This window comes from Anabrus simplex, chromosome 6 (assembly GCF_040414725.1).
Source record: "Anabrus simplex isolate iqAnaSimp1 chromosome 6, ASM4041472v1, whole genome shotgun sequence".
Taxonomy (NCBI): domain Eukaryota; kingdom Metazoa; phylum Arthropoda; class Insecta; order Orthoptera; family Tettigoniidae; genus Anabrus; species Anabrus simplex.
In genome coordinates, this window is record NC_090270.1 from 256,698,046 (window position 1) to 256,719,501 (window position 21,456).

Below are 21,456 nucleotides of genomic sequence, written 5' to 3' on the forward strand. Positions count from 1 at the left end.
AGTACGGAAGGAGACTTCTGATTCAATAAGATGGTGAGGTGCGCTAAATGTTTGTCATCAACAACCGAACAAGCGACAACAATACCAAGCCAAGATTAATTTTGGGATGGATAATATTAAATACATAATGGTTGCTTCGATAACACCATAGGAATAACGGAATAGAAAATGGATGAAAGAAATTCAGTAGGGAAAACCAATCCGAAGTCACAAAACCTCAAACTTCATAGAATTCACAACAACATGCTTTCACGCAGGACACCTGATTAAGTAAGAAAAGGCGATGAAATCCACCTCAAACCAAGTGACCATCAGGAAATTAGAGCAATGACCTACGCAACCTAATCTACCGGTTGTCTTTTACAAGACCTCGGAGCTAGCCGGACTAATGATATATGACATCCGCAGATTCATACTGCCGCATTACCGCTAAGCAGGTACCCCTTCCATACAACCAGGAAACAAGGTAAAATAAAATATACATGGCAGAAAAGATGGCAGGACGTTAGCAAATGCTCAATGGTAATGAAGAATAAAGGAACTCAACACGTAGACCCCATAATCTAACAGTTGGGCGACTTCGGTACCGCCTATGAACTAATAATCCGTCCCATACCAGATTAATAATCCCATAGAACGGCAAGATGACCAAACAACCTTGTCAAAAGACAAATTAGATCCACTGAAGAGAGGAAAAATGTCAAAGAGTGACAGGTGAACATTAACTGAGCTTTAACAAGAAGTACCAAAAGAACACAAGATAACGTCAGATCAATAGGTAATGCACTGAGACCAAAAGCGAAGAAACCAGGACACACAAAACCAACAAGTTACATAACACAAGTTAAAATCATTCCATCAGAGCAATAGACCCACACCGAAGGGTATTTCCAAATCTACGAAGACACAAGGTACAATAATAAGACCACGAACCAGTCCATACCTGACATGTCATAATGAGCCAACAACACAACACAGAGACCGTAAAACAACCATGACTAGTTCCAACATGCATGCGCCAGACCCCGATGGGGATAAAGGGACACTTAGAACCCTCAACGACATGCTGCGAAACTATCATGCCCACCCCGAAATATAAACCCCAAACAACTAATACTTGGTACCAAAATCATCACCCAACATCGATCTGCACCCAATCCTATTAGGTTAAGAGGCTTTTCCATCCTCAGGCTACAGACCACATTAGCTCAACAGCAATCCAACACAGTAGAAATGGTAGGGAGGCCGATGGAATCCACAACTCAAAATGGAATGCAATTAAATACAAATAGGTTATAAATTTTCACGACATAGTAATTCTATGAAGACAATGACCACGACAGAGTACCACACAAACTATACAGGATACCACTAGTCACCTAAGAATATCCACTCATGAACCAGACCTAACCCCAAGGGGGTTAACAGGACAACCTTTTTCAGAAATCATAAGTTAACTAAAGCAAGACCAAAATGTGTGAGCCAGAAACTTGAGGAAAGCCACACACTAAGTGACCACACTACAACAAGGGAACAGGTTAAATTAATAGGAGAGCACGGTATCCGTTAGAAATAGAAGACTACCTGCAACCAATAACCAGCACCGATGAACTAGTAAAGACCTGAATAGGTCCAGACACAGGGTCCTCAAGACATCCACACATGATTACTGCCAGACAGAATTCAACCATAACGAATGCCTACCCAGTGATCCCACACAAACAGAATCCTTGGTGAAATAACCCGAGTGACCCCCGACCAACTCACCAGCCCACACCAACAGCGAGACAGGGTAAGAATAGTACATATTCACGCCATAGGCGAACACCAGTCCCACAATCAGCATAAGCCAGCAATCGCCCAGGAGGCACACGAACACATCACCAACGACAGTCCCCAGATCACCAGAATAAATTATACATGGGATATATTTTCAATACTCAGTCAAGATATCACCACAAGAAAATATGACCTAACCTCAAGTAGCCCAGAAAGGTTACCAATTTTAAACTTTTCAGAAATAATTATAAGTCAAAAGTCACTAGTACATGGCAGCTCATACCAAATAGAAGGTTAGTTAAACAATTTTCAACAGTAAATTTCAATAAAATTTTCAAAAGAAGCAAGGCGACCATAAGAACGATATCAATTAGGCCAAAGGTAGTTTCCAACAGCACATTATCACATACATCGCAGGTAAAAGGTTCACAAGTTAACCGTATACAACCGTAACCAATGCTTTCCCAATAACACATAATATTAAGGACGAGGTGGATGAATGACTCAAACCTCTGCCCAGCAGTTCGCCAATCCATACCAACCGTGAGACAGGGTAAAAATGAAATACTTCATTCATGCAATTTTGCAAACCCCAACCTCACAGCTAGCACAGATCAGCAAACACGCAACAAAAGCAGAGCCATCACATCAACAGGCCATAAATAATCAAAACAAATGCTACACAGGTTAATACAGGCATTACAGGCTTGCCAAGCTATCACACCAGTAAATGACGTAACTGGCCACAAGACACTGCATGAAAACGTAAAACAATAATGGTTAAATAAGGTTGCCAGGCCAAGGTTACTGATACACAATAGAGCGTATTAAATCCAAAACCAGCATAAATAATTCACCACCGGTTAGGTTTCACTTAATTTAGAAAAATCAGAGCCAGCATGAAAACCGTACGAGCAAGCCCAAGGTCGATTTTATACATAAATATGCACAAAGGGTACGGAAAACACTACCGCCAGGGAAATCACACTACTCCAGAAACAATTAAAATACGTGGCATCAGGTAATAACGATGCTAGGAGAAGATAATTTCCGATATATGATGGTACAATACTAGTGGCACAAATGAATAATACACGATGCTTAGGCCTAAATTTAGGTTAAGTAAAATTTCCGTTCACACGACAGTACTAGTACAGCAGAACACACTTAGAAACAGTAGTTTCTCATATAAAATGTTGGTACACACCTTGACAAATACACAGGCCAGGAAACAACATTATAATCACCACACTAAATCTGGGAATCAAACACGATGCTAGGACAAATAATATAATAAAGCGTTCCCAGATCACGAACTATCACATCATACTTTAAACCAAAAACCAACTGCACTTCACACGGAGAATAAAATCACACGAGCTTACCAAGTAGAAATTACAATTAATGCACACCGAAGTAGTATAGAGAACACACACGTTGTTTTTAAAATATCAAAACAGATATGTCACACGAATCACGGAGAGCACACTGCAAACCGTAGCATGCTCAAAGCCCAAGCTCAATCGATTTGTGTCCAAATATAAATACTAGCAACAGTTTCAAGGTTTACAATAATACACCAAATTCCAAATTAAATCAATAATGCCGTACTCACCAATTTATGAAGAAACAAGAGAGGAAAAGATACAGGTCACCTGAGAAGCAGGAAACGAGGAAGCAGCTACACCGGAACCAAACAGCTGGTAGAGGAGAGCTACCAACTGTACACATGACCCGAAACACCAAAACACCACGAAGGCGAAAAACACAGAACTCCATGAAGATAATCACATGAAACAAAAGGTAATACCTTTAAACAAGATGAATGCATTTCTTTTCACAATTATGCATATAGTTATCATACATAGTCCTCCCTCATAATCCAGCCATTCAACGCCGTCACAAGTACAATTACCCAGGGGAAAAAAAGGGGAAAGGAGGACAATGGTTAGCAGCGCCCTCAAGAAAAAAAAGACAACCAGAGCTTTCTGCTACCACTTTACTAAGCGACCAGCGCAGTAAGTCACTACACTAGCGATTAGCAAACATGCACCGGCCGGTACTACCTATAAACCGGTGTTAAATAAACAATGTTTATTAAACAAATCAAGGAAATCAGTCACAAGGATAGGAAAATTACATCCAACAGTTACTTACCCCGGAAGGCCCAAATAAAACTCCCAGAGGAAATGGATAAAAATTCCCTGTTTCGGCGCTGAACCACACAGATAATAAAGGAGACACTGGTTTCAATGAAATAAACTTTTAATTAAAGAATGAAAACTTAACATGAAACCAAAAGAACATCGTCCTATCTGAGGGAATAAAAGTATTTTAAGTAGATCAAAAAACAATTAGTGAATAATAGAAAATACACAGATGAAACGGAAAAACGTTGTCCTTTTCAGAAAATAATACTGATGGAAATCATTAACTTAAAAACAGAAGGTTGTACTAATTAAAGACACTAAATCCATTACCAGAAACAGTACACTTCGATAACATTACCATAATAACAGAAAATGATTCGAATCAAAACTTAAATTGTTCACAGAAGGTTTAAACGGGCCCCGTTTGTTAGACTTACTAAAATTAAATTAAAACTAATGCATTAAACCTAGGGAAAGCCACTCAATTAACGAGTTTCATTGAACTTTCTTAATAAGAGGAGGCTTCGCAGGAGCATAGAACTCTAGCCCAATTAATAAACTACGAGGGGTCAAATAAGATTAGCGACCGGAAATCACACACAGTAAACAGGGCGAAAAGGAAGAAAACCGTAAGAGATCAAGTGAGGAGCAAAGAAATCTTCCACATAAATCGAAAATACTTATCCACAATCAACACGCAAAACCCACAGGCAACAATCACCATCCTGCCCCCAAAAGCCAAAACGTTACCATAGCAACGAAAACATATGCCCGCAAACCAATCATGGTACAAGCCACAACAAAGGCAAGAAACAAAAATAAAATCAGGAAACACAAAAGTTTAAAATACCAGGAAAATAGAAGCAAGGGTTTTTTTTTTAAAACCGAGGAAACCAGAATTATATGCTTCTGCGGAACCTCACGGTGCCCGACACATTTTGAATTTACATGATCAATGAAGTTCAATAACGGGTGAAAATGATAGTTAATTTAAAAAGGATTTCCTTATTTTCGTAGACTTTACATGCCAATAACTTTGATATATTATTAGGATTAATCACACGTTCGTGCGCTTAGTAATTTCCAAAATAATTATTTTCACGAAATTCCACCTTGAAAGAGTTAATTTTCAAGACACAAATCACACGAATTTCCTTGCAGTTTCATATTCACAGGATATAACTTGCCAAATGATGAAGCCACTTACTTGGGTGAAGCTGACGCTCAGGCATGTTGAGCTAGTTCCTCACATACTTACAGATGCTTGCTGTTGAGTTTGGTTTCCCCGGTCAGAATTAGTTGAAAAGTATCATAATAGGACGATGCAGGAAACAAAGTAATTAGGGTTTAAAACCCACATCTCAAGACCCTTAGCCGGGGTCTATACTCCAACATGACGCCAACATCTTAACAATCCAATTAACACATCCGCATGCCATGACTTCCCAAAGCGTACTGACTCGGGTCAAAATGGCGAGGTTTTCTCCATCAGGAAGTAGCCGCGCTCTGATAGGTAGAAGAGCGCTTGGGGAGGGGAAACTCATTGTGGGTGTCTGGCGGAAGATTGCAGCACTTATTAGAAGAGAAATGAAACAGTCCGTACAATTCAGAAATGCGATAATCCAAAGACGTTGCCATCAGTCCACAATAAGAATTATAAATAAGTTCGATGAGTATCACCAAAGCACGTAGTAGTACGAGGGAAACCATCCTCTTAGACATATAGAAAGATTAAGATTTTCTACGGCGATATTGCCAGTTCAAAATAGGTTCACAGGGTAGGGTAAATTGCGTTACACCGTAACAAGTTTGTGTTCCATAGAAACAGTCACTTTCTTCCATTTACTCGCCATACTCACAGAGGATATGAAAATTATAACATTCGCACCGAACCAATACTACAATGACTGAAGACTCACTGCACCTGTCCTTGAGAAAAACCCAGTCCTGCCGCCAGCGTTCAGGCCAGTGCTTGCCCCATGGTCGCACCCTCCACAGCGGGTGTGCCTGAATTTAGTCTCCACCAAAAGTTGAAATTAAGTCTAACAGTGTCGGATAACACGGAATGTCGGATAAGCGAAGGTCGGATGAGCGAGACTCTACTGTACTTGGGAGACAAGTCATTCATTGTCTAAAAATGTAGGCTATGTATAAATGTACATCACAGTGCAGATCACCTAACTTCATTTCGAAGTATCAGTGATTTATTTGTATAACAATTTGCATATTTGGTTTTTCGAAGATTTAATAACAATGATACATTACAAAAGTTTACTTTAAAACCCCTTATCACAATGTTAGTTACATTTGCCCCATACGCTACTACAAGGAAGATTTAGCAGAAGACATTGATCAGTATAACAATTTATTTCACAAAATACCTACCGAAATAGTGTCAGTTTTAACACCGAAATCAACAGTTTTATTTCACCAAAACATAAGGCCCCTATAAATGAGATTGAATCAAGGTGTAGTAAAGCAGTTGCGATCAACGGTATTCTGTAAGAAGGAAGTCAACTCCCAGATGGATCTATCTTTACATCGGTCTGTTTTCGGACCAACTTTGCTTTATGGGAGCGAAAGCTGGGTGGACACAGGATATCTTATAAGTTAGAAGTAACAGACATGAAAGTAGTGAGAATGATTGCTGGTACAAACAGGTGGGAACAATGGCAGCAGGGTACTCGGAATGAGGAGATAAAGGTTAAGTTAGGAATGAACTCGATGGATGAAGCTGTACCCATAAACCGACTTCGGTGGTGGGGTCACGTGAGGCGAATGGAGGAGGATAGGTTACCTAGGAGAATAATGGACTGTTATGGAGAGTAAGAGACGTAGAGAGAGTCCAAAACGACGATGGTTAGACTCAGTTTCTAACGATTTAAAGATAAGAGGTATAGAACTAAATGAGGCCACAGCACTAGTTGCAAATAGATTGTGGCGACGTTTAGTAAATTCACAGAGGCTTGCAGACTGAACGCTGAAAGGCGTAAGTCTTTAATGATATGTATGTATGGAAATCTCCAACTTTCAGGTTTACACAATATTAATATTGGTGAAAAGACGTATAACCTCATTCTTCTTCTTTTATGACCACATAGGATCACTTTAGTCAGTCCGTCGTTCAGGTCTCGTTGAAGGGATTGTTCAGGCTTTGCGGTCCTCCCAGTACTTCTTCAGATGCTCCGATCTTCGAGCCCTTTTCTCAAATGAAAATATGCGTGTTGGTTTGTTTTGTGTAAGGGTAAAGCGGAGGTTTGTATTCTTGAGTTTTGTATTCAATTTTATTTGTGGTGTCTTCTCTTGTAAGGCCTATTTCCTTCAGATCCTCTCTTACTTCTGATCCATTTACATCCTGTTGTGGTATTTTTTGAGACAAGTTTGTGTTGTACTAGTTGTTTCAGAAATCTCTAATCCTGCATCCTCGTGATATGTCCAAAGAATCCCAGTCTCCTCTTACGCATAGTATCTGTAATGGGTTCTAGCTCTTTGTACACGACTTTGTTAAGTATTAACCACCACTGTCCATCTTTCTGGTATTTTTTGTTGATGCAGGTTCTTCCAATCCTCCTTTCAACTTTCTGAAGTCTGTCAGTCTTTGATTGTTTATTCAGGTGAAAAAGTATTTCTGCTGCATATGTAGCTTCTGGTTTTATAACTGTGTTATAGTGTTTTATTTTTGCATTTATTGATAGATTTTTTTTTTTTTTAGATATCCCATGTTAATTTTTGTGCTTTAGCTAATCTATTTGTTCTTGTTTGGATTGAGATTTTTTCATTTAGGTTATGTGTTATTACTTCTCAAAGATATTTAAATTGAGTTACTATTTTGATTTTATTACCATTTATGGTGACTTCTTTTAGCTGTGTTGGTTTTTGGGGCATAATTTCTGTTTCTTCAAATGATATTTTGAGGAATTTTATTTGCAATGTTTTGAAGTTCTGATATCTGGGTTTTTGCTTCTTTTATGTCCACTGCTAGTAATGCTAAATCGTCAGCAAAACCCAGGCAATTTGTTTTGATTTTTTGGCCAATCTTTATTTTGGGGGGACATTTCCTAAACCGTTCCCTCATTACCATTTCTAGAGCACAGTTAAATAATAGTGGTGAGAGCCCATCTCCCTGCTGTAGTCCAGTTTTAATTTCAAATGTCTCTGATGTTTCACCCCTCATTATCATAGTCTAATTTGTGAAAGTTACAGGCAGATAAACTGATGTGATCCATCAAAATTACGGGTTGGTCCTTCTAGTGTTAAGCAAAAGCTTGAGTGCACTTAAGCGTGTTTGTATGAACTTTTGTACTTCCATGCTCTTGCCATATTGTGGCATCTGTTATTAACTGTATTTCTGTTATTCCAGGCTCAAGAAGTTCACAAGAAGCTGAGACAGTGGCTGTGGGACAACGTATGTCCCTCTGTTTCCAAAGGCACTCGCATAATCTATGGTGGATCTGTGACTGCTGAAAATTGTAAAGAACTAGCCAAGGCAGCCGACATTGATGGATTCCTTGTCGGAGGTGCCTCTCTGAAACCAGACTTTGTTCAGATTGTAAATGCTAATGCTGGGAATTAAACAAATGTCAACTAGGCAAATGGTGGTTTCAATGAAATAAAATTAATCATCAATGAGGCAGTGCTGAAATTGCTGGTAGTCGGGTTTTCGTGGTGATGAAAGCTACAGCCGTTGTCAAGTGTGGTAACATGTTCTAGAAGAGAAACGATCCTAAAAGAGCCTGTATTGCCCGTCTGGGTTAGTACAACCTTCGACTTCCCTGGGGCGAGTAGTTAATGTTAATCCAGTATTGTTGCTTCATTGGATTTTTGAATTACTTATATTTTATGATGGTAAAATCCTCCACCATATTAGAATTATCCTTCAAATATGTTTACAACACACATTTATTTTTATGCGATCATTTTATTGTTGTGCTAGTCACTATTTCCTGTATGATGATTTGAATGGCCATTTGTGAATAAAGCATGTTTTATTACTGGATGAACTTTGTAGTAAGAGTAAACATGTACTCGTGTTGTTGAGATAGTCTCTTTCCCAAGACCAGCTGTTATTGACTGTGTATGTTCTTTCAAGCATTCGTCGTCCATTAACAGTTTAGTTAACCCATTGACATATGATTTTGTTTGAAAGAGCATCATTGTAGTCATTTCTTTACATTTTAGGTTATGAATCTTGCATCCAACACATTGGATTTAAAATTTAGACTAGTATCTTAATTTGAAGTCTTGTGATTATGATGTACTTCTTCCCTTTGGCAATGTTTAGCAAAGAGAATTCATGTTCAAATCCTGCAGTGCTACGCCCGTCTATAGAAGCAGCACGAGAACTTTAATTTTTTGAGTTTCCCAGTTCACTCTAGAGTGCAGATTCAATCTCTGGCATGTTCTTCCATCTGTTGGGCATTATGTAGAACTAATTGATCACGGCTTATAGCTTCGGGAGGTAACTTACAGAGCTTTTTGTAGACGTCTGCGGAATTCATCTATGATGCAAAGAAACGTGGGAAAAGTGGGGAAACAATAAGCTACAGTTGCTCTTGCAGCAATGTTATTTCGGACCCAAAAATCTTTCAGCGAGTTCAAAAGCTATTTCATCACTATTTTCGTGGCGGACAGATTTTTCTCCACCAGACTTTTGAGTAACTGACAGACTCTGGGAGCCAAGTAGTGTTCAATCACAAAATCATTGATTATTCTAGAAACAGCCCCCTCCTAAACAAAAGAATAAAAACACAGTGAATTCAAAAGCTATTTCATCACTATTTTTGTGGTGGACGGATGAATTTCTCCACCAGCCTTTCAAGTAACTGTGACAGACAACCACAAAATCATTGATTATTTTAAAACTTTTGTGCCAGTGGAGTTGGTGCAGCTGGTTGAACAAATCGGTATCACAAACAGCTGGTGGAAAACATGAACTCTTACCACATTCCAGGTTTAGAAAGTATTTTAAAATATCAACTTATGTGCTTGTACGGCATTACATGCATTTGCCTACAGATTTTTAGGAAATTATTTTATTTTGGGCTCTTTACTGTGAATAAATGTGATGTAATCATGGGCAAGAAAGTGAATTTTTTTTTTCTCTCAAACTGATACTGAACATAAGGGTAGGATTTTCCATTTGCATTAATATTTATATAGAACCAACATTTATAAACATTTTAAGCTAATCACCCCACTGATAAGTTAAAAATTGAGGCTTCTACACATTTTTTTTTTACATAGGAAGGAAAAACTCAGCACTGAGGTACCAAACAGTCAACTGGTAACTCAGCACTTAAAAGGTTATGTGAACAATGAGAATTATATATTATACTTCTTACTTTTTCAAAAGTCCAGTTTAACCTGACAGGCTTGATCTACCAATAATAGAATTACTTACCTTTAAGATATTGTAATGGATAAGCAGACGGTCTCAGCACCAAGCGGTGGGACTACGAGAGACCATTAACAATACCACATTTAAATACAATGATTCAACAGTCAACCAGCTGTATTTTAGTACATCATATACAGACATTTTATAGAATTGGGACATAACACGAAAGATTTTCATGTTTGAACATGAAAGATTTTCATGTTTGAATTTTTAATATTGTTGTATTGTCATTTTATCTGCTAACTTTTAGCACACATTCATTTTAAATAAGGTCTTTGATGAATATGATTTTATCCACAAGCTGAAGAAGAGAATTTGATTTTCTCGAAACATATACTTGTGTGTGTGTGTGTGTGTGTGTGTGTGTGTGTGTGTGTGTGTGTGTGTGTGTGTGTGTGTGTGTGTGTGTGTGTGTGTGTGTGTGTGTGTGTGTGTGTGTGTGTGTGTGTGTGTGTGTGTGTGTGTGTGTGTGTGTGTGTGTGTGTGTGTGTGTGTGTGTGTGTGTGTGTGTGTGTGTGTGTGTGTGTGTAAGTAAATGATTCTTTAGATATACAATACATTCTGAAGTGTATTGACAAGGAGAACCTGGACAATTAACTGTAATAATTAAGTCAATACGGACCATTTGTGGCCATCATGGTCAAGTTCATAGATATTGATTATGCCAGCTAGGCAAGAAAATTGATAATAAATTTAAGAACACGAAGGTTAAAATCTGTGGTATTTCAAAAGACCTTATTGTTAAAAAAAATGTCTTAAAGAGAATGTCACACCTAACAATTTGAAATCCGTGTAGAAGAGAGGTAGACTGTAACATCAACACGAGGCGAGAACATAACGTAAAGTTAACTACCTTTGGATTCGGGACAAAATTAAGTTCTCACCCCCCCCACAAAAAATAATAGCTGAATAGCTCACTTTGAGCTGCACTTAATCACCAAAACAATCTCGGCTTTGGAATGGGAGGAGGCGCAGTTTAATATTGAATTCTCATTGTTCACACAATTAAAGAAAAAACAAGAAACTTTGGATAAAAAATATCAGAATCTCATTCATGCCAAACATAACACAAAAGTAGAAATGCAGAATACAACACACGAATTTTACCCGCCAGTAATAAACCTTACTAATATTGATTGTAATAGAAACGGTGAGATTCTAGAAAAAAGTCCTAAACAGAATTGGCCACACAATGATAAGTCCTTGCATAATAGGGAATTAGGGAAATTGATAGCAGAAATTGAGATCGCACTTGCAAAGATCCCAATAGGCGAAAAGGAAGTAACCAGGTTCGAGGCCAGAAAGGAAATTTGCAAAATAATGGAACAAAAAACTACTACAGATAAGGGCAATACCATATTTTTGGTTAATAAAGATGATTACATTAATAAAACGAATGACTTCTTAACGGGATGAATTTAGTCAAGTAAAAAGGGATCTTACTAATACCATACAAAAGAAATTTTTTAACAAATACTGACAAATACCAACTTTTTGATGGAATTGAAAGAAGCAAATTATTTAGTAAATATGAACCCAGGATTGCCCACATTAAGGGCATTGCCTAAGGTACACAAACAAGGAATACAATTAGACCGATAGTCAATTTTAGGAACAGCCCCACATACAAAACAACAAAATTCATACATACGTTCTTAAAGAAACAAGAGTTTAATGCAAACATGAGTATTTGCAATGGTACAGATTTATTTAATAGAACCAAAAACATAACATTATCCTAGGACAATAGTATCCATAGTGTCGATGTCAAGGATATGTATTTGAATATTCCGATCAATGAAACAATTAACATAGTCAAACAAAATTTAGCAACACACAGTCCTGTAAGCAAAGTGGAAATTAACAAATTTATTAATTTATTAACGTTCACACTTGAAAATAACTTTTTTACATTCAATAATATCTATAAGCAAGTAAGAGGTTTGGCTATGGGCTCACCTACATCTGCTATCCTGGCATGCATATATTATATATATATATATGGACTGTCTAGAATCAACTAAAATAGTATAAAAGGATTAGATCTTTGGTTAAGGTACGTGGATGACACATTTATTATCAATGAACTGGAATTTAAACCGGATAGTGTGTTAGACAAATTGAATAATGTAGAAAAATACGTCAAGTTCACAATATTGAAAAGGAGGAGACCCACACAAACAGATTTCATAATCAACATCATTTCTAACCACCTGGGACAGCACAAAAAGGCAGTATTCTATAGCATGATCAATAGAACCATCAACGTACCATCAGAGAAAAGTGAATTCAATAAAGAGATTAATATCATATACGGCATAGCCAAAATAAATGGTTACTCCAAGAATTACGTCAATAGGTTCAAGAATAAGATCATAAATAAACCTAAAACTTTCCTCGTAAACAAGGAAGAAAAGAAGAAATTTGTGAATTTCACTTCTATCAATAGGCAGTCATATACTGTAGTCTGGCCAAACTGTTCACAAAACATAATAATGTGTCTTTTAGGACAAATAATAATAAAAAAAATCCTGTTCAATTCTAATAGCATGAATACAAGCAGTATTTATAGTAAATTGGGAGTGTATAGGTTGACATGCCAAGAGTGAAAAAAAAGTATGTACGACAGTCAGGTAGAAGTGTAGCAGTACGCTACAAAGAGCATGTCAATGTAACTAAACCACAACAGTCTACTGGTCCCTATTCTGTTTTGTAGCTTCTCTATCCCCAGCATTTCCTGTATCTCTGTGATAACTGAGAGCTGGATATAGAAATTGTTCGAAGCTTGATAGATCTTTTGTATCAAAGGGGCACATATGGAGCAAGGAATTTTCTGATAGTCATTGTGATCTGAATTATTGGGTCCATCTTTCTTTGCCTGTACCATGAGCAGAAATACAAGGGTTGGTTTTTTTTCAACCTCTGATGGGCTATAAAAAAAGACTCGTTGACATAACAAAATGATTTTATCACTAGAAGTTTAGTAGATTCATACTTATTTTTCCACATGGCAGTTCCACCATTGTGCTTCCTCCCTGGCGTACACTGATGTTCATAAAAACCAGAACACCTTGAAAGACTAAAGATAGGAAGTTCATATCCACAGGACATATGCATTAAAATGTTTTGAAGAAATGACTATCACTGGAACCATGTTGGCCCTCAGGTTCAAGGTCTACATCGGTATCTTGGCGCACCAGCACCGACTGGTAAAATGTGCCTGTGGCTCTCATCGTCACTATAAATCGAAAGTAATGGATCAGTGTGTCTTGTACAGACGTGCAGGATGCCTCACAGACGTATGTGAAAACCGTACCGTCAAATGAGCGAGTTTGAAAGAGGGCGCATTATTGGCATGAGAGAACGTGATGCATCCATCCAGGAAATTGCTGCTTGTGTGGGACAGAGTGTGTCGGCAGTGCAACGGGTGTATACAGAATGGTTCACAGAACGTAGAACACGATGAGATGGGTCCTTTGCACCACCCAGATCCCCCCTCCGCCCCGAGAAGATCGACACCACATCGAATGGCATTGCAGGACAGATCTGCGTCCTCCTCGGCTCTGGCGCAACACTGGAACAGTGTAACACATCGTACACTATCAGGAGGGACAGTCCGTCGCTTTTTATTACAGTCTGGGTTACCGGCGCGTCGTCCACTTCTCCACCTACCTTTGACTAATGTGCATAAACATGCTAGACAGCAATGGTGTATGGAACGACGTCCCTGGGGACAGGAATGGCAGCAGATATTCTTTTCGGTAGAATTCAGGTTCTGTTTGTTTCAAAATGATGGCTGCATTATGATGATAATAATAATAATAATAATAATAATAATAATAATAATAATAATAATAATAATGTTATTTGCTTTACGTCCCACTAACTACTTTTATGGTTCCGGAGACGCTGAGGTATTGGAATTTAGTCCCGCAAGAGTTCTTATACGTGCCAGTAAATATACAGACACGGGGCTGACGTATTTGGGCACCTTCAAATACCATCGGACTGAGCCAGAATCGAACCTGCCAACTTGGGGTCAGAAGACCAGCGTCTGAGCCACTCGGCCCAAGTACACCCGAAATGATTATGTTAACCCAATGACGGCCTGGTAATGTTAACATAATGTTGACATATAGCATAGGAGCACTTCACACAATGATGATAACCTTAGTAATGAAACGTTCAGGCACTAAAGATATAATAGGTTTTTACCCATTAAAGAACACGAGTGCAAAAGCTCTATTGACTCTTAACATTGATATTTAACCAAATGGACGAGCTTCAGTTCGGTGTAGTCTGCTTGTACAGATAACCACAAGCATGAATCGGAAGGTGCTGGTAGATCAATCAATCAGTCAATACTGATCTGCATTTAGGGCAGTCGCCCAGGTGGCAGATTCCCTATCTGTTGCTTTCCTAGCCTTTTCCGAAATGATTTAAAAGAAATTGGAAATTTATTGAACATCTCCCTTGGTAAGTTATTCCAATCCCTAACTCCCCTTCCTATAAATGAATATTTGCCCCAGTTTGTCCTCTTGAATTCCAACTTTATCTTCATATTGTGATCTTTCCTACTTTTATAAACTCCATTCAAACTTATTCGTCTACTAATGTCATTCCACGCCATCTCTCCGCTGACAGCTCGGAACATACCACTTAGTCGAGCAGCTCTTCTTTCTCTCAATTCTTCCCAACCCAAACATTGCAACATTTTTGTAACGCTACTCTTTTGTCGGAAATCACTCAGAACAAATCGAGCTGCTTTTCTTTGGATTTTTTCCAGTTCTTGAATCAGGTAATCCTGGTGAGGGTCCCATACACTGGAACCATACTCAAGTTGGGGTCTTACCAGAGACTTATATGCACTCTCCTTTACATCCTTACTACAACCCCTAAACACCCTCATAACCATGTGCAGAGATCGGTACGCTTTATTTACAATCCCATTTATGTGATTACCCCAGTGAAGATCTTTCCTTATATTAACACCTAGATACTTACAATGATCCCCAAAAGGAACTTTCACCCCATCAACGCAGTAATTAAAACTGAGAGGACTTTTCCTATTTGTAAAACTCACAACCTGACTTTTAGACCCGTTTATCAACATACCATTGCCTGCTGTCCATCTCACAACATTTTCGAGGTCACGTTGCAGTTGCTCACAATCATACTTTCTTCTGTGAAAATGTATACAGATTGCTCCATCTGTCATAATTATGAGTTTTGTTATACTGAAAGATCCAGACAAACTTTTCCGCAGGCAAGCACAGATTATTGTAAAATACGCTTGCATCTAAATCACTTGACACTCTGAAGTACATAGACACTGACGGAATGTCACAATATCAATTATATTCTATTTAAATTAATATTTTTCGAGGAAGATGAATAGCTTGGAATTAGAGAAAAGTCTTCCCTAAGCTCAGACTTATTCTGAAAATGATGTATGCACACTACAGTTTTGTCATCGACTCCAAAATAATCACGATATATATATATATATCTAAACTATTTCCCTTTAATTGATTTATTCCGTAGAAAACTTAAGAATAGTTGTATGAGAGGCTTTGCCATAGTTAAACTATAAACTCATAAACTGGTCCACAACACGATCAATGTTCTGTTCTGTTCTGTTTAGAGGTGAGTCGGAACTGGTGTACCGGTACGCGTCACCTATTCTCCGAATGGAGCAGTGACAACCTGCTCCAGGAGCCTCTTCTCTACCGGTCCACTGCTACTGTGACAGTCTTGCGCTGCGACTCGCAGTTGGCTGCTACCGGTCCACTAATACTGTGACGGTCTTGCGCTGCGACTCGCAGTTGGCTGCTACCGGTCCCCTGCTACTGTGACAGTCTTGCGCTGCGACACGCAGTTTGCTGCTACCGGTCGACTGCTGTCTGCTACTGTGACGGTCTTGCGCTGCGACTCACAGCGTCCTGTACCGGTCCACTGCTGTGACAGTGTTGCTACTGCTATCCGCAAACGGTCCAGCGACACAGCCGTCATCGTCCCGTACCGTTAGGGAGGATGTGACAAGAACAGAACGGAGATATACCGGTACGGTGTTCATTATTTAATGTGAACGAAAGAAATCCACAGTAATCTACTTCAGCACTAAAACGTTTCTACAAATAATAATAATAATAATAATAATATTGTGATTACTATTAATGGCTCTTTTTCTTAACATAGTTAAAATATAGTCAAACGCCACTTCTGTATCTGTCCTCTCAGTTCATTAATAAATGCAGTACATACACGAATTAGAACGATATGCATTTGAACGTAGTCAGTCAGAAGTAATTGAAAGCATGTTTGAAATTATTAGTTTTTTACAACGATACGGAATGATGACGTCATGGCCTCACATATCCCACTGATTAGTTGATGATTCACTGGTTATATGTCAAAATCTCCTATAGGTGCTATGTAAACAATCTGTTTTCACACTTTTTTATTTTTACAATTTGCTTTACGTCGCACCGACACAGATAGGTCTTAAGGGGACGATGGGACAGGAAAGGCCTAGGAATTGGAAGGAAGCGGCCGTGGCCTTAATTAACGTAAGCCTCAGCATTTGCCTGGTGTGAAAATGGGAAACCACGGGAAAAAATCTTCAGGGCTGCCGACAGTGGGGTTCGAAACCATTATCTCCCGGATGCAAGCTCACAGCTGAGCGCCCCTAACCGCACGGCCAACTCGCCCGGTCACTATGTATTTGTTATCAGACTGTGAAAGCGCTGGCTTTCTAGCCCCAACTTGGCAGGTTCGATCCTGGCTCAGTCCAGTGGTATTTGAGGTCGCTCAAATTCGACAGCCTCGTATCGTCTGCTTTACGTCGCACCGACAGACTTGTGACGACGGAATAGGAAAGGGCTAGGAGTGGTAAGCGACCGTGGCCTTAATTAAGGAACATCCCCAGCATTTGCCTGGTGTGAAAATGGGAAACAACGGAAACCACTTTCAAGGCTTCCGTTAGTGGGGTTCGAACCCATTATCTCCCGAATACTGGATACTGGCCGCACTTAAGCGACTGCAGTGACACGACTGGAGCAGTGACACGTTGCCGGTCCAGTGACAAACCGGTCCAACCACAGATGGTGCTGAGGAGCATGGGATAGCATGCAGAGCGCGGTGACACGCTGCCGGCCCAGTGACAAACCGGTCCAGTAACAGATGGAGCTGAGGAGCATGGCTCCGCGGTGACACACTACCGGTCCAGTGACAACCGGTACAAGCACAAATGGAGCTGTGGAACACTGTTGAAAACCCATAAATATTTTCTCCGCCAATTTTTAGTTCAAAATCCGCTAAATTCCGCTAAATTTCGAACTGAAATAAAAGAGCATATATCAACTGTGTTAATAGAGGGGATTAACTCAACACTCACCGCATTATACGCTCTGAAGCAGATCTGCAGATCTGACGTCCTGTGGTTGCACATGAAGCCACATGGTACTACTTTTTTTTCAAAATATATGCTGGCAGTTCAAAGTGCAAAGCACCGGGCGAGTTGGCCGTGCGCGTAGGGGCGCGCGGCTGTGAGCTTGCATCCGGGAGATAGTATGTTCGAATCCCACTATCGGCAGCCCTGAAAATGGTTTTCCGTGGTTTCCCATTTTCACACCAGGCAAATGCTGGGGCTGTACCTTAATTAAGGCCACGGTCGCTTCCTTCCAACTCCTAGGCCTTTCCTGTCCCATCGTCGCCATAAGACCTATCTGTGTCGGTGCGACGTAAAGCCCCTAGCAAAAAAAAAAGTGCAAAGCACATCCGGAAATTCTCAAATCTGTTTCGAAAGTTACTTTCACTTTCATTACTGTTTTCATTGGTTTTGATAAGTGCGGAAAGAAATAATGTCTAACACTTTCGCATTTATATTGCACTACCAATAGGTGCACCGTCCGTGTTTGGGATTACTGGGAAGCTTAACCAACTAGTCTTTTAAAGTTTAATTCTTTAACCACTTTTTACGAAATATCTGACTGTACATTTAACCTTTTCTTTTGACATATTGACATACCAAACATAACCTGACGTCAAAAGAAACACGATATCAAACACGACACTACCCGTCTCATCAAGAGCACAGTAACGATTGCAACCAATTCTGGCTAAAGTTGTGGGCCAGAGTTGCTCTCATTGTGTTATACGGGCCCGCCTGACAAAATTACAACTCGGGCCCTGTCAAATAAAATGTAAAATCTATGAATAAAACCAAACTCCATTGCGCAACAGCGCCGAAGGGTCATACCTACCAAGCGACCGAAAACCTATGAATAACTAATGTAAATTAAATCACCGAGCTTGATAGCTGCAGTCGCTTAAGTGCGGCCAGTATCCAGTATTCGGGAGATAGTGGGTTCGAACCCCACTGTCGGCAGCCCTGAAGAAGGTTTTCCGTGGTTTCCCAATTTCACACCAGGCAAATGCTGGGGCTGTATCTTAATTAAGGCCACGGCCGCTTCCTTCCCACTCCTAACCCTTTCCTGTCCCATCGTCGCCGTAAGACCTATCTGTGTCGGTGCGACGTAAAGCAACTTGCAAATTAAATCACAACAGGAAGAATTAATGCAATACATTGTCAATTTATGTAAGCAAATGGATTATTCATTACTGTAAGATTTCGAAGAAAATATTTAAAGGTTCTTTAAGTTGATGCCATCCTGGTGGGAACATCCAAATGTTGTCATCAACTCATCGATAACATCACATGGAAATTAAATTAAAATTTCCAATCTCTATTCCCTGACAGGTTTACAGGACGCGTGTGCGTCTCCGATAACCCTTCCAAAAATATGAACTCATTCTCCGCACGTGTGAATGAGTCATGCACTCAAATGCTATTACTTAGGAAATGTATACATGGCATCACGCACCCACACGATTACGCGAAGCGCTGTGCTAGTATTTACTTGACTCACCTAATTTACCAAATGATAAATTAAAATCCAGCAGAATGATATTATTATTATTATTATTATTATTATTGCCGGCCCTGTGATGTAGGGTTAGCGTGCCTGCCTCTTACCCGGAGGCCCCGGGTTCGATTCCCGACCAGGTCAGGATTTTTACCTGAACCTGAGGGCTGGTTCGAGGTGCACTCAGCCTACGTGATCAGCATTGAGGAGCTATATGACGGTGAGATAGCGGCCCCGGTCTAGAAAGCCAAGAATAACGGCCGAGGGGAATCGTCGTGCTGACCACACGACACCTCGTAATCTGCAGGCCTTCGGGCTGAGCAGTGGTCACTTGGTAGGCCAAGGCCCTTCAACGGCTGTAGTGCCATGGAGTTTGGTTTGGTTTATTATTATTATTATTATTATTATTATTATTATTATTATTATTATTATTATTGCAAGGAGTCTGCGGGCCCCTTGCAGGCCCTAATGTTACGCCCCTGTAGTAAACGAGTGGTAGTATGCAGCATAAGTTCAGTACAATGGGATTAAATACACTATTATACCGTAGTAATTTATACATTTTTCTGTTTTTTGTTTTTCTCCAGGTGATGAAAGGTTAGCGCTGAAAATAGTTAACAGAAGTTTGAAAAATCCATCAAAAAATCCACTGTCCACTAAATGGAGAATTTATCCGCTGCCCCATTTAAAAATCCGCCAAATTTAGCGGAAAATCCGCTGAGTTGCCAACACTACTGAGGTACATAGCATAGTAGGCTTACGTAGCTAGGGGATGCACGATTTGCTTTGTTCTCCGCTGATATGACCACGCCTGTCTTATCAGATTCGATAATGGCACACTGGTGGTACGATGAAGTTGAAAGACCCGAAAATACTTTTTTTTAAATCTTCAATCAATTAATACATACGTAGAAATTTTGTTTTACGTCCCAAAAACCACATTTACGGTTTTCGAAGACGCCGAAGTGCCGGAATTGTATTCTTCAGGAGTTCTTTAACTTGACAGTAAACTTACTGACCGAGCAACTGGCTATACGGTTTGGGTTACGTACTGTCGACTTCCATTCGGGAGATAATGGGTTCGAACCCCACTAACGGAAGCCTTGAAAGTGGTTTCCGTTGTTTCCCATTTTCACACCAGGCAAATGCTGGGGATGTTCCTTAATTAAGGCCACGGTCGCTTACCACTCCTAGCCCTTTCCTATTCCGTCGTCACAAGCCTGTCGGTGCGACGTAAAGCAGACGATACGAGGCTGTCGAATTTGAGCGACCTCAAATACCACTGGACTGAGCCAGGATCGAACCTGCCAAGTTGGGGCTAGAAAGCCAGCGCTTTCACAGTCTGATAACAAATACATAGTGACCGGGCGAGTTGGCCGTGCGGTTAGGGGCGCTCAGCTGTGAGCTTGCATCCGGGAGATAATGGTTTCGAACCCCACTGTCGGCAGCCCTGAAGATTTTTTCCCGTGGTTTCCCATTTTCACACCAGGCAAATGCTGAGGCTTACGTTAATTAAGGCCACGGCCGCTTCCTTCCAATTCCTAGGCCTTTCCTGTCCCATCGTCCCCTTAAGACCTATCTGTGTCGGTGCGACGTAAAGCAAATTGTAAAAATAAAAAAGTGTGAAAACAGATTGTTTACATAGCACCTATAGGAGATTTTGACATATAACCAGTGAATCATCAACTAATCAGTGGGATATGTGAGGCCATGACGTCATCATTCCGTATCGTTGTAAAAAACTAATAATTTCAAACATGCTTTCAATTACTTCTGACTGACTACGTTCAAATGCATATCGTTCTAATTCGTGTATGTACTGCATTTATTATGCCTTTGCTGGCGGGACCTAGTGTTTACAGTGCACTATGTCTTCTGGTATGGGCTAGAGCAATCTTGTTACTTTCATTGATCTGTCTCAGCTTTATCCTTGGCTTTGACAAAATGAAAGTGACTGAGGTATGAGTGATGCTAGTAATGCCATTCCTTCTGCAGCCAGTCCCTGCTCTGAATGGTGTGAAAATATTGCTCATAGGGTCAGTTGGTGCATGCATTTCAGTGGGCTTGGCAGACTGATATGTAAGAGCAACTTCTGGCCCGGTGAGGAAAGCAACGGGAAACTACCTCACTCCTCATTTCCCTAGTATGCCTCTTCAGTGATGCCTAGGCCATCTATGACAGCTGATGGCAGAGCTGTTGAGGA

General features: G+C 39.9%; 1 protein-coding gene across 1 annotated transcript in view; it reads left to right on the forward strand.

Moving 5' to 3' along the window:
• The window catches only part of Tpi (triose phosphate isomerase), a 43,420-nt gene extending 34,495 nt beyond the window's left edge, over window positions 1–8,925 (forward strand). The window contains exon 5 of the mRNA XM_067150370.2: window positions 8,290–8,925. Coding sequence (XP_067006471.1) covers window positions 8,290–8,502 — 213 coding nt within the window. The 3' untranslated portion in view covers window positions 8,503–8,925. The remainder of the gene's footprint in view (window positions 1–8,289) is intronic.
• The last annotated feature ends 12,531 nt before the right edge of the window (window positions 8,926–21,456 follow it).